This window comes from Lissotriton helveticus, chromosome 5_1 (genome assembly GCF_964261635.1).
Source record: "Lissotriton helveticus chromosome 5_1, aLisHel1.1, whole genome shotgun sequence".
In the NCBI taxonomy this organism is placed as follows: Eukaryota; Metazoa; Chordata; class Amphibia; order Caudata; family Salamandridae; genus Lissotriton; species Lissotriton helveticus.
Genome location: NC_136065.1, coordinates 299,033,634 through 299,047,322, shown reverse-complemented (window position 1 = coordinate 299,047,322; position 13,689 = coordinate 299,033,634). Strand labels below are relative to the sequence as shown.

Genomic DNA, 13,689 nt, shown 5'->3' with positions numbered 1-13,689 from the left:
GCAGGTTCAGACTGCGCCGACTCCGCTGGCACGATGGACCCCCCGAGCCGGGACGACTTTCTCAAGGCAATTATGCTGGACGTAAAGTCGACCGTTACCGGAATAGCATCCCAGCTCGATCAACTTTCAGCGCTTCTCAACTCTGTGAAGGCCCAAGTTGACTCTCATGGTAACAGACTGCTCCATGTTGAATCCAGTGTGTCGGACGCCAAGGATGCGGCCACCCAGGACAGGCAAAAATGACTCCAGATGGACAAGATCCTGGCCGTGATCCGGGGGAAAAACGAGGATTTAGAAGCTTGCTCCCGTCAGAGCAATCTTCGTATCACAGGCCTCCCAGAGTCAACCAACATCTCCGAAATGGAGGACTTCATCGACTAACTCATCAAGGAGCTCTTCGGGGACGTCTTGTCCCAGTTCTTCGTCGTGGAACGAGCCCACCGCTCCCTGGGCCCGCGCCCTGGTCTTGGTCTGCCACCCCTTCCCATTGTGACGAAAATCCAGAATTTCCGGGACCGTGATGCCATCCTCCGAGCTGCACGCGACAAGGGCATCATTAAGCACCAGGGAAATACACTCTCCTTCTACCTGGACTACACCCTCACTGTACAGGCTGCCAGGAGGGAGTTTCTGCCAGCCAAACGCATCCTCCAGAAACATGATGTCACATACTCCCTGGCCTACCTAGCGAAGTTGAGGATCCGACAGGGCTCCAAGACACTTGTATTTCCTGACCCGAGGGAGGCCCTGGCCCCCAAGTCTCCACTTGTGTGCGCTGACCGGCTGAGCGATAACGATTGACTGTGCGGACATTAGTTCTTTGATTAGCATGCTGTCTGTATTGGATGCTGCCTGCCAACCCAAGCCTGGCCACCCTGCTTCTTTGCAGGGGTGTTCGCCGAGTCACACCATGCCCCTGCCGGGATGATTCCCACTGTTCTTGCTGTGTTATCCCTTCCCAGTTGTGGGTTCCTGGGATGGGGCGGGTGGTCCTCTCAGCCTAATTGGGGGGTTGGAGTGGGTGCGGGGTTGGTGGGGTTTCTTCTATTTGGGTCAGTGGGTCTGTTTTGTGTTTGTGGGTGGTCTGGGTTGGGGGCTCCTTCTTTGCTAGTGGGGTTACTTTTGTTGTCTTTCCGTTTGGTATTGCTCATTCATGTCATGCTCACGACACTGCACTGTGCTTGGCCTTTTATGCTGACTTAAACCTACAGGTGACATTGCTTTATGTTAGTGCTGGTCCAATAGCCTGACAGCTGGAACACTCACTATCCTTGCGGGATGAGATTGTGCGGGGCACCTGGTCTACCCCTCAATGGGCCTTGTCTTTACTCCCTCACTCCACCGCCATGGAGGTTACACAATTCTCTCCAGGGGTCTTCCTGGTTGCCTTGTTATCCGTACAGATATCTCCAACTTGCGGTGCTCCTCTCCTGCGCTGCTCCTCTCCACACATACCACCTCTCCCTCATGTCTGACACAATTTGCTGGACCAGGAATGCCCGTGGCCTATCGACCAGCATAAGGCACGGTCGAAACACTCACATCTGCAGCTGCATTGAGTTGACATTTGTATGCTGCAGGAGACGCACCGACTACCTTCCTCACTTTCTCGTCCCCAGGCGCGCTATTGGGTCGAAACTCAATCTTCCACTTACTACTCCTACTCTAGGGGAGTCTCCCATTGAATACGTCGGGGTCTTCCCTGGCACACTGCTCTCACACTCACTGACCCAGAGGGCAGGTATGTAATAATGCATGGATCACTGCTGCCCCAACCTATTATACTTGCTGCGGTCTAGGGTCCCAATACTGATGAGCTGGATTTTTTCAATCATGTCTGGCACCTCATCTCCTCCTGTGGTCCTGCGGCGGTCGTCTGGGGCGGGGATTTTAATGTTACTTTATCTGCGGCGCTCGATAGGTCTGGTCTCCAGGCGTTCCACCCACGTGCCACTACGGCCCTCTCCTCCATTATATTCGAGAACTATGACGCATGGCGCCACCTCTGGCCACGCGTCTGGGATTGCGGACGACTGCAGACCTTTATACCGGCGACACTTTCTATTCTCTCCCGGAGTCATCCGGTTCACTGGACACGCTATTATTCTACCAGCTGCGCTCCATTTGCCGCACTTTGCACCCCCCAGCCCCCTCCCGACCTAGTGTACACATCCCCGTCTCCGCACAAATTGGTCACCAAATTATACGCTCTTACACTACGGGCAACCTCTATCTCCACTGACTGTGCGCGTTTGGTGTGGGGTGCTGACCTCAGCATAGACATAGCGCAGGCAGACTGGCTCTACAGTTGTAACCAGACGAAGACACTATCACCTAACTACCGGCTTCGTCTGATACATTTCAAGTTCCTGCACAGGATATACCGCACCCCTGCCCAGCTCCACAAGCTGGGACTCATACCCAACGACACCTGCATGAGTTGCGGCGTCCCTGCTGCTGATTTCGCTCACCTGGTATGGTTGTGCCCGAGGGTCTCCGAGTTTTGGAAGGGAGCATGTTCCGCAATCATAGCAATTACCGGTACCCTGGTTTCCCCTGACCCCACCTTGTGCCTACTGGGGTTTGTAAAATTCTGCCCAAAGGCTTCCCGCCTCCTTATCGCTATGCTGCTTGTTATTGCCCGTCCCAGGGTGGCCATGTGCTGGGGTCGTAGGCCTGCTTCCAAGGTTGAAAGTTGGCTGGAGGACGCTACGCGGTGCCAGACTTTGCTATCAGAGTTTTGGGATCTTATGTCCTCCAACTCCCGGCCAGTTGATATTTGGGGTCCCTTGGTGTCCTACCTTGATTCCCGCTCACCCCCTAGTGGTGCCGCCTCTCCCGCGCTCCTTGCCGGCTTTTCGCCTGCGGCGGCCGCCAGTGCTGGCCAGTCCCGCCCTCCTCCCCTCCTCATTAGGCCCCCGTGATGTCCTTCTCGGCTTCACTTGGGGCGCGGTAAGGGTACCCCCGTGGGGTGGGCTTCTCTTGCACTCTATGATGTACTTGAAACATATTTTCGTGCCTCAGACTCCTGTTAGTGGGATTGCTGTTTGCTTTCATCCACTCTGTAATGGATGCCAATGTGTCAATGTACTTTTAATTGCTGTACAGTGTTCTGTACCTGTCTTGAAGAGCTTAATAAAGTTTTTTTGAAAATGAAAAAAGAAAAGTTGTGACATGAATTTCTGTACTTCCTCACTACATAACAGAATAATGCACATCGTGTAAAGGTATGATTGCCTCAAGCTGTAAAAATATTTTTTACCTTTGCTTATATTAAGTTACTTGTGTTTGTTTATAAAAACCTTATAACTTACAATAAATAAAACTGCAGTAATTATTATTAAAAAGTATTGCCTAAAACAACTGAAATAATCCCAAGTTTTAGTAAGCTGCATAGGCTGTAATTCACACTCCTGCCATGTTCTTGTCATGACATGACACCACTGAAGAGATCTCACATGACATTATTGTTGATATCGCATGATATTGGTGACAGTGTTACAAGGATAAAGTATCATGGGGAATGTGTGCACAAAGACCCAAAAGGTCTGCCTTTGTCCTGGTGCTAAGTGTAGGTCCAGGCCGAGGGGAAGAGGGACATTTCCTTAATTATTCACATTATATTCCATTATTTGACTTTGAAAGTTTGATTATTATTTTAATTGGAATCTTGCTTTTTCATTTATAATGTGCAGTGTGGTGTCTGATGACCATATGCATTCTTGGAATTTCTAACAGTTCTGAAAAGCAGACTTTACCACAATTGTTTTCAGGGTTCCTAGTGGCAAAGTGGAACCCTTTTGGTTTCCGGTTCCATAGATTTAGCATTGATGTGCTTGTCTGAACAGTGGCTGAAACTAGATGACCTTGATGCAGAACTACCAACCCTAGAACCGTGGGAAGGGGAAGCATTGGGGTCTAATAGCATGGGTTCAATTATGAAAATCCTCACTTATGGTTTGTCTATCAGGAATCTGAGAAGATCATTGCTGAGCTGAATGAAACCTGGGAAGAGAAACTGCGCAAGACTGAAGCTATTCGAATGGAAAGGTTTGTAGTTCACACTGCATGCTTGAGACTGATTAGAGTAGAATTTAGTGAGTGGGACTAGTATACCAGCATTGTCTGTTAGTGGGGCCCGGGCAGTGCCTAAAGTTAGGTCTAATAATCCTATTGGGAGTGAGACCAAAAGCAGGATTTACAGAATGATTGCAGACTTAGAGTGAATACAGCACAGGATTTAGGACAAGTTTTGGTGAGTAATGTGCTCGCAAATTATCTTGAGATTAAGGTCTAGAGCAATAGACAAAGAGGTGTGGCGCAGCGGCCAGGGTGCCTGACTCTGGACTACTGGGTTCACGGTTCGATCCCAGTTACCGGCGGCAGGTTAGCCTAGCACCATGTGACTCTGGGCAATAGCTCGCTTAATTTTCCCGGCGGCACCCAGCCCCGGGACACCACTTCAGAGGTAACTGTGTGCTTTACAAATACTGGTATTATTTGGTATTTCAATATCTAGAATGAGGATGTTGCAAAATATGCTGATCTGGATGTTGTAGTAGTAAGGTGCAGATGCCCTCTTGTTATGCCTTACATGACGCTGTCTGTATCATTATACTTTTTAATTGATATTATTATTGTTTTTTTTAGAGAAGCCTTGCTGGCGGAGATGGGCGTTGCCATTCGGGAAGATGGAGGAACACTGGGAGTTTTCTCTCCTAAAAAGGTAGAAAATAGCTCATAAAGCATAAGTCAATTGAACGTGGATGCTTGACTTGCTCAGTCCTCTGGGTGGTAATATCATAGATGTCACACATTTTCTAAAAGTGCTATGTGACCAGACTGAAGCCAAGAGATCTTTTCAAAGGTAATTTGTGCGTAAAAATGTGTATAATTATTTATTCTTCTATTTTCCCCTGAGGAGAAAGCCAAATCTAAGATTTGTGGTTACAGCAACCCTATACCGTGTTTCATAAGAAAAGATTGGGTAGCTATATGCACGCACTTGACTTTCTTAACCAAAGCGGTCTAGGGATTTTCATACTAATCGGTTAATATCTTCACCACCTTTTGCATATACCTTCCTTTTCAGAGGAGAGATCTGTGGTAGATGTTAGGTGGGTCTCCAGTTTTTACCTGGATAGAGTCAAAGATGGTAGAAAGTTCACAACAGCTCAGTTGTGTATTGTTTACTACCATGTTCAGATAGATAGTTTCTATTGAATACATCGTCCCCCAGATTTCGCATCCTATAAACATTTGTTCTAGGCTTCAGACTGGACTGGAACACTTTGTTACCAGCAATCAGTCTGCTGGGTGGTACCATGCGGATCTAGCTATTACTCTGGTTTTGGATGTCACTGGAGTATACGGGGTGTCAGCCGGTGCACAGACATCTGTTCCTGTTTTTCTGTTCTGCATTGCTGTGGTTCGGAGCTCTATTTCGGTGTCTCACTGATTACATTCTCAGTTTCTGATACTGACTAAGTCAAGTATCTCCTCAAAAGGCCTCCAGCTTTGTAAATAGTGCTGAAAGATGATGTCTAATTTGCATCCCTTTGATGGTATGTAGTGTCTGGGGGCCCTGTGACTCTGACATTTCTGTACAACCAAAGGTCAATCTGGGATGGCGAGGACAGATTATTTTTGGGTAAAACCTGCAGGGAGACTCTGAGTAGATTTCCTCTCTCAAAGTTAAGTCACTGTCCAGGGAATGTTCTACTAAGAGATCGTCCCATAAGGGTAAATAAAGTACTTGCCTGCCCCAGCCGACCCAGTGTACATCTGTTGTCAAGTTCCACCCAACTCACTGGTTTTTACACACAACATGCAAATGTACCCAGGGAAGGCAGGAGGCAATGACCCTCCGCCCGACAAAGAAAGCAAGTGGAACGGTGCTGCTGGCAAGCATGTAGCAGTAGGCGCTGCCATTCATGGGTGCATTGCAAGTTTCTTTGGCCTTGCCTGCCCTCCTGCTATGACAAGCACCACTGGGAGGACATGGAAGACCTCATCAAGCACTAGGGCAAAGCTATATCCCAAGCAAATATTGGATGCGCCCCTGATGTCTAAGTCACCACCTCCAGAGACATTAACACCAACATCCTCCTACACTGCCATATTTGCCTCCGAATGGATCTCTAGTTTCCATCCCAAAGTGCAATAGCACTCTTAACATGCCTTTTGATGGGGGAGCATCTCTTCCACACTCAGGTCAACGAGAAGCTAAAAATAAATCAAAAAGGACACAGTCAAAGGATGCCATTCAGCCCTCCACAGTAAGATTCTTCTTTCGAAAGCACCAACTCAGACAGATCAAAGGTGCCGGCATCCACCCAAAGGCAGGACTACCAGCACCAGCCCTTTAATGACACTCAGCTCTCCAAATCCTTCTCAGGGTTGGCAGAGATAATGGCCAAGGCAAGGGGCGGGGCAGGTCTAACCCGTGCGCCTCAGCCTCGAGCAGTGACTCCCCTTCCATCCCAAATGATCACACAACACCTTTTATAGGAAGATTAAGTTTGTTGTTCACCAGTGAGAGGCAATTACCTTGGACAGAGGGGTGCTTTCAGTAGGTTTGCAGGGGTACTGTCTGGAGATACAAATCACACTGCCAAACATTCCCCCTCAGCCCTTTTGATCTTTGGCTTCTCATTGAGGAGGTGTATGTGCTCCAAGCCAAAGGAAAGATTGAGCTGCTGCCCTTAAACCAGTGTTGCAGATTAGTGTACTCTCTCTACTACTTAATACCCAAGATGGATTGGTCCCTCTGGCTAATCCTTGACCTTTGCCTGCTGAACCAATGCATCCGCTCTAAGCACGTTCACATGATCACCCTGCAGGAAGTCATCCTACTGCCCTGACGAGAAACTTCATGGCGGTATTGGACTTAAGATAACTACTTCCACATCCCCTTTCATCCTGTCCACCACTGGTACCACTGCTTTGTATTAAGTGCACAGCACTTGTAGTTGAAAGTTTTGCCCTTTGGGTACACTATAGCTGCAAGTCCACCTCTGAAAACACAAAATGCCAAAAGCTTCGCCTCTAGGTATTTACACCCACAGTCCATGGGCAGTGCGCGGTGGATGAATTGATCAGGGATATTTGGTTATGAGTTTCTCCTCTCCCACTCATTTTATACATGGTGCTAAAAATGAGTCCAGTTTACTTCACCTTCATTCTACAGTATTAAATCTTTCATAAAATTACTTGTTTAAATCTTCCCAGTCATCGAGGTGGAAGTCCCACAATAATTAAGAATAAGTAGTGTAAAGCATTGCTTTGAAAAGAATAACTTAAACAAGTGACATTGATAACCAATTTACATGATTTTAGAAAGAACCAGATTCCAGCCAGTCGGAGCGCAGCTTCTTCCCTCTTACCTTGCCCTCAAGGGTCACCATGCCTCAGATTTCTAAACTAATATGATGTGAAAGAAGTCTCTCTGATCTCTGCTCAGTTTTTAAGTGTACTCAGTGATTTTTCTCTTAAATCGTGACCTCAGACTGAACTCTAACTGCCATTATTACAGAAGGTAAAAGTTTCACTGTAAATTCTGACAAGATATTCATGTCTGAGGGATCTTAAAAAGGTCTTATTTAGCCTTGTAAATCTTGTGGCAAACGGAGGCTTTTTTTAGGACTCACATAAACAGTATTTATACTGTTTATATCTGGAGCACAAGCCCAAAGATTGTAAGCACTGCTGTACTTTTTCTGCAAAAACCTTTTAGGACAGGGTGTCAAGGCTCATTTCTAGTTGCAGCAAAAGAAAGCCACTGAAACTCCAATTTTTGAGGAGGAAGAAGATTGGACGTCATACTTTCTCAATAAGACTCTAAAAAGATTGAGCTAGGGGAAAGAAAATAGTCTTCTGAAGAGCCATCAAAGAAGGCACACAAGGGTAAAGGTAAAAAACAGCCTATCAAGACACCCATGGCTGTGAGAGATCCTTCACCTTCTGGATCTGGGAAGAAAGCTAAGGTCCGATCTGAGCCGCCTTCTCCTTCTCAACAGTAAACTGGCACTTTGGGGACCAAGAAACTGTCTACGGATCGTCCATTGATGAAACGCATGTCGATGAAACCGGTGACAATGATGATGGTAACTACTTCTTCAGTGACAGACATAGTGATGACAGACTTTAACTAGACAGTCAGCAGTACTTGTGTCAACAAGTACAAAACACCTGTCCATGACATCTGAACCACAAACCTATTTAAAACATAGGGAGCGTTTCTTAGTGTTGATGGGCTCGTTGATGAGAAGAAATTACCTGATTTTCTTTTTGATCAGGCATAGCCAAGCAAGAGCTCTCCACTACGTCCTGTATGCCTGCTGGAAGGGGGCGTAACCGCTGATTATGATGATTGAGACAACAGTTTTTTTAGGGTGGCATACATCCCTTCCCAATTGCATGTTAAATGGCAAGACTTAAATGAAGATGACGCCATTAGCTATGTGGAAGGCGATTCTTCCTTTAAAGACAAACCTCAGTCGACCTGTATGTCCTTTGAGGCATTTCAAGAGTAATATACTCATGAAGACTCTTATGAAGACCAAAATGAGCAAGAACCTATGTTGCAGGTTACAGTAACACTGGTGATGGACCACTGTCAAATGTTGAATTATCATTATAAAAGATTCTGGAGGCACATGAGCCCCGACACAGTGTCAACATCCTACTTTTCATTGGAGTACACCTTCTCCAAGTTTATCATGTTTGATGTTTCAGGGAAAATGTCTGGTTGCTCAACTAGAACAGTCTACTCAACCAAGAATGCTAAATAGTATCACTATTCATGATGACTATGCAGATGATGATGATGATGATGATAAGCCAGAAGAAGGAGAAATTCCCTGTGATCAGCAGTTTCAAACAATTATTTATCTGTACTCAGCTCCTCCACCGCCTCCCGCTATTAGCTCACCCCCAGGAGACATGTCCTCTTGGAAAGTGCATCAGAAAGCTTTGATGTCCTGGTGCTATTGAAACAGACAGAATCCTTTAATATTTCAAAGAAACATGTAGGAAGTCAGTGAATTTTATACCAGTTGTAGATTACATATGTGCAGAGGGATTCAAATTAATGAAAACAACCTGCTACTGTGGCAGCATTCATTCCTTGCCTCAACAAGAAGACCAAATCTCCTAAGAACTCACCAGCTTGCCTTATTGGTCATCCGAAGCCGACGGCTGTGGTCATGCAGGCAGCACAAAGACATTCTAGGAACCCTACCACCCCTTGTTTCACACCTGATAGGGAGGGTAGGCGTTTAGACAATAGCAGGAAATGGTTTTCAGTTATGGCTGCTATAACCTTTAGAGCATCCAACGCTTTGCCTCTCTAGGAAGATACGACTGCCATATGTGGTCCTATAAACGAACATAGGCTAGAGCTTTTCTTCAAGAAGGGGAACCAATGCCTCCTGAGATCGATACAGTTATAGACATAATCTCTACGAGTTTTCAACAGATAGTAGGGGGGCTGTATTAAGACTATATTTAGTTGAAGGCTACTTTATTCAGACCAGAGGTTTAGTCAGAGATTTTTGACATGCCTTTTGATGGTGAGACATAGTTTGGAAAACACGCTGACAATGCACTACTGGCAATAAAATCGGATACAAAGGCAGCTACTTTTCTGGGAATGTTACAGCAACGTTGGTACCAGCCCTTTCAGCGAGTTAGGTGGAGGACATCATTTGACACGGGGAGGCAATTGATCCAACAGATATCAAGGCTACCATCATCCATATTCACAGCAGCAATACAGAGCTGCACCCGCGGCTGCTTATTCAAGACAAACCTCTAAAAGGAAGACACCAGCTACAGAGTCGAAGACGTACACAATGAGACACCAATGACAATCCTTTGGCATTTGTCACCATCCCTACCTCTTCTCCACAGGAGATTGAAAGTATTTCCTGCTTATACAACAACTGGAGTGCTATCTCTTCAGATATCTGGGTGTTAGACCTGTTTGGATACAGTCACACCCTCAAATTTATTCAAAAAACCTCCTCAGAAACCACCTTGCATGTGGAAATGCCAATATCTTCATCTGTTAAAACAGGGTTTACAGTCACTCTTATACAAGAAATCTATAGAGGAAGTCCCCTGTGTACAGGTTTCTAATCAAGTTGACCCTCTTAAAAAGAGATCAGGCAAGTTGAGGTAGCTGTTGGATTTGTGACACATAAACAAATATCTGAAAAAGCAATCATTGAATGATCGTTAATAGATGTCCTGCTACTATTAAAATAGGATATTTCTAGACATCCTTAGACCTGCAAAATACCTAACTCCACATTCCCATTCACAAAAGGCAGAAACCTTTCTTAAGTTTCAACGTGGCCAGACTATCAATTCAGAGAACTTACGTTAGTTTAAAGTCTGCCCCAAGAATATTTACCAAATGTATTGCACCAATGGCAGCTTATTTGAGAAGAGAAGTCACCAAGTCTTTACCTGGACTACTAGCTCATAAAAGCACCCTGGTGTCAGGGAGGAAAAATAAAATCCACAGAAGCGTACCGGAGAATCTTCAACAGCTAGAGCTCAACAGAGAAAAATCCTCTTCCTCTGAACGGAAGAATAACTTTTCTGAGTGCAATTCTCGATACAACTTTATGCACACCTTTTCCAAGAAAGGAAAGTTGGTAACTCTAATATCTTCTTCATTGGAAGCAAAGTCCACTTCAGTTAAAAAATAAAGGCCTGTCTAGGTAATGATATCTTCTTGTATTCTCCTCATTCCAAACTGTTGTCTTTATATGAGGCCACTCCAGGAACTGATAGACACACAGTGGATTTAGACTCCAGGATCATTCGATGATATTATCAGGATCACTCCACAGATGAAGTTGACCATGACCTGTTAGATGGAGAGACATCATATCCTCAGGCCTTACAATCACTTGCACATAACCTCAAAACTTGACCACAGATGCATCATTTGGAATATGAGGAGCACACCTACAGAATCTCGAAGTAAGTGGCAAGTAGTCACAATAGGAACACGTGATCCATACAGACTTAGAACTGAGAATGGTGGCTCTACGTCACCAAGCTTTTCTTCAGAGAATACAAAATTCTTCAGTCCTGGTTCGTATAAATAATATGACTACCATGTTTTACTTGAAAAGCAGGGAGGAGCCAAATTGCACCAGTTTTCTCTGGAAGTCTAAAAGACTTGGAAATGGGTCATAAGCATCAAAATCCTTCTGAGGGTGGAGCATGTTCCAGGCATAGACAGTCGGTGGGCAGACCATTTAAGTAGTTCATGAAAAGTGTGCCTCAAATGGGGGCTCAGTCAGCACCACGTATTAATCTGGACATGGAGAAAAACAAATTTGGACCAATTTGAAACAACATTCAACTGCAAGGGTTGATTTCATGCCCACAGATAACCCCCCCAAAGTATCATGGGGAGATGCTATCCAGATAGCGTGGACAGGGTTATTTGCCTAAGCCTTCCCTCCTCCACCATTGATACACAGGTTGCTCAACAAAACAAAAAGAGAGCTGTGTCGATTTGTACTGGTGACTCCAGCATTGCTGAGACCGTTCTGCTACACAGAACTCCTCATTTTGCAACAGTGTCCTATCCCACTCAAACAAGTTCTGGGAATGCTTTCAATGAACAATGGTCATGTTGTCCATCCAGCATCTGAGTTGGTCAATTTATCGGCCTGGCTTTTGAACATGACCAGTTTTATCTCTTAATTATCCCTCAAGAATGCAGAGATATTTTAGCCAAAGTGAGAGCTGAATTTACTAACAAAGCATACAAGACTAAATGGACTCATTTAAGTGTATGGTGCTCTCAGAACGTCATTCATCCTTTTGACTCTTCCTAAGAACAGATTTTACCATACCTGCTTAGTCTGGCATGCTCTGGCCTTTCACATAGTTCAGTTAATGTCCGCCTCTCTGCTCTTTCAAGTTTTAGATCTTTAAATCAAAAATATCTGTGGTCGGATAGATTGATCAAATAATTTCTACAAGGAATCCGATTTTGCTCAGTTGATGAGAACTGTTTAAATCCATTTATACTGTAAAGTTGAGGCATCTTAACTAGAAAATGATGCTTTTAGCACTTCAGCCGGAATGATTATTGAGATTGAAACTTACAGTATTAGTCACCCATGTTTACAATTTAAAAATGATGGAGGCATTTTAATTACAAATCCTCACATCATTCCTAAAGTTCCATATGATTTAGATCTTAATGAACCAATAATATTGAAGACTTAGATTTTTTTAATTAAATCCTACTAATGGAACGGAAAATCTCTTCATACTTTGGATGTTAGAAGATGCGTAAAATTCTACATTGATGGAACTTAGGTCCTGATTATGATACTGGGCAGTCGGACCACTGTCTGCTGTTGCGGCGGTCTGGAGACCGCCCAACAAGCAGTTGGCGGTCCGACTCACCAGTTATGATTTGACCGCCGTGGTGGTGGTCGGAAAGTGCTGTTACACTGCATCTTGAGCTGTGGGCCAGGAAAAGGGCAGCAGCAGAAGCCACAGTGTAAAAGAGCACTTGGTGCATATCTATTTACCATATCCCATGAATCATGTGGTGCATAGCATCGGGTGCATGGATGGGTGTTCGGTCACTACATGTGCCCCCAGGGGCACTTTGCAGTGGCTTACAAGAGATGCGCACTTTGTTTGGGGTCCCCAAAGCCCCTTTCCGACAGCTTTTTTATGGCAGTTGGACTGCCACGAAAAGGCTGTCAGGAATGGACATCATGATCCCAACAGCAGTGACTGCCTCCATTCGAGATCACGATTCCGACCGCTGCCCCAACAGGTTCGTATATCCTGTCGGAAGCAGCGGTCTTCCCCCGATGGTTTTGGTCCAGCTGCCTGCATCATAATGCTACATTGACAAACAGGCATATGTTCAAGACTAGGCATTATTGTGTAGATGCCTCAACAAAGGAGGATGCAGCAATGGGGCAAGCAGTTTTTCGATATTTAGTAAATTTATATTTATTTTTCTATTTTAAACCTTGTTTAAACGGGGATAAGTGTTCCACACATCTGCTTTTTATAATCTATTATGCGGTTACTGCTATTTGGATTCAAGCATGTGAATCTGACAGAATCAATACTGGAGAAAAAAAAGTTACTTACCTGTACACTGATTATTCAGTATTGATATCTTTCATAGATTCACATGGCACCCTCTCTCCTTCCCATTGTAGGAGCTCCCCGAATTGAATACCTCTCTCTTGTAACTTTCACACTTGTGCTAAGAAATCTGAGGTATTGTGGCCCTTGAGGGGAAGGCATAAGTAAGATCTAAAATGATGTAAATTGGTTAAGAATGTCACTTGTTTAAGTTATTCTTTCAGTGCAATGCTTTAAACTACTTATTCCTAATTACCGTTGGACTCCCACTTCGATAATGTGAAAGATTCAAGCCTGTGACTCTATGAAAGATATAAATTCTCGAGAAAAACAGTGGACAGGTAAGTAGCTTGCGTTTTTTCTACTGGCGCCAAAATGGGCTAAATAATTTCAGTCCTCAATGCTCCTGGAGGTTCCGGTCAACCTATAAGAGGGACTGCCTCTGATGCCGGACCTTCTCACTCAGCATCTGGGTCAACGTAGACCCCAAACAGCAATTTGGCATCCGAAGTCCTAGAATTTATGTACCTCAAGCTCCCA

General features: G+C 45.0%; 1 protein-coding gene across 5 annotated transcripts in view; it reads left to right on the top strand.

The window, feature by feature from the left end:
• Positions 1-13,689, top strand: part of KIF1B (kinesin family member 1B) — a 1,137,443-nt gene that overhangs the window by 312,055 nt on the left and 811,699 nt on the right. For all 5 annotated transcript variants that reach the window (XM_078642264.1, XM_078642262.1, XM_078642263.1 and 2 more), the window contains 2 exons: positions 3,971-4,050; positions 4,651-4,726. In XM_078642264.1, the coding sequence (XP_078498390.1) occupies positions 3,971-4,050; positions 4,651-4,726 (156 nt within the window). The remainder of the gene's footprint in view (positions 1-3,970; positions 4,051-4,650; positions 4,727-13,689) is intronic.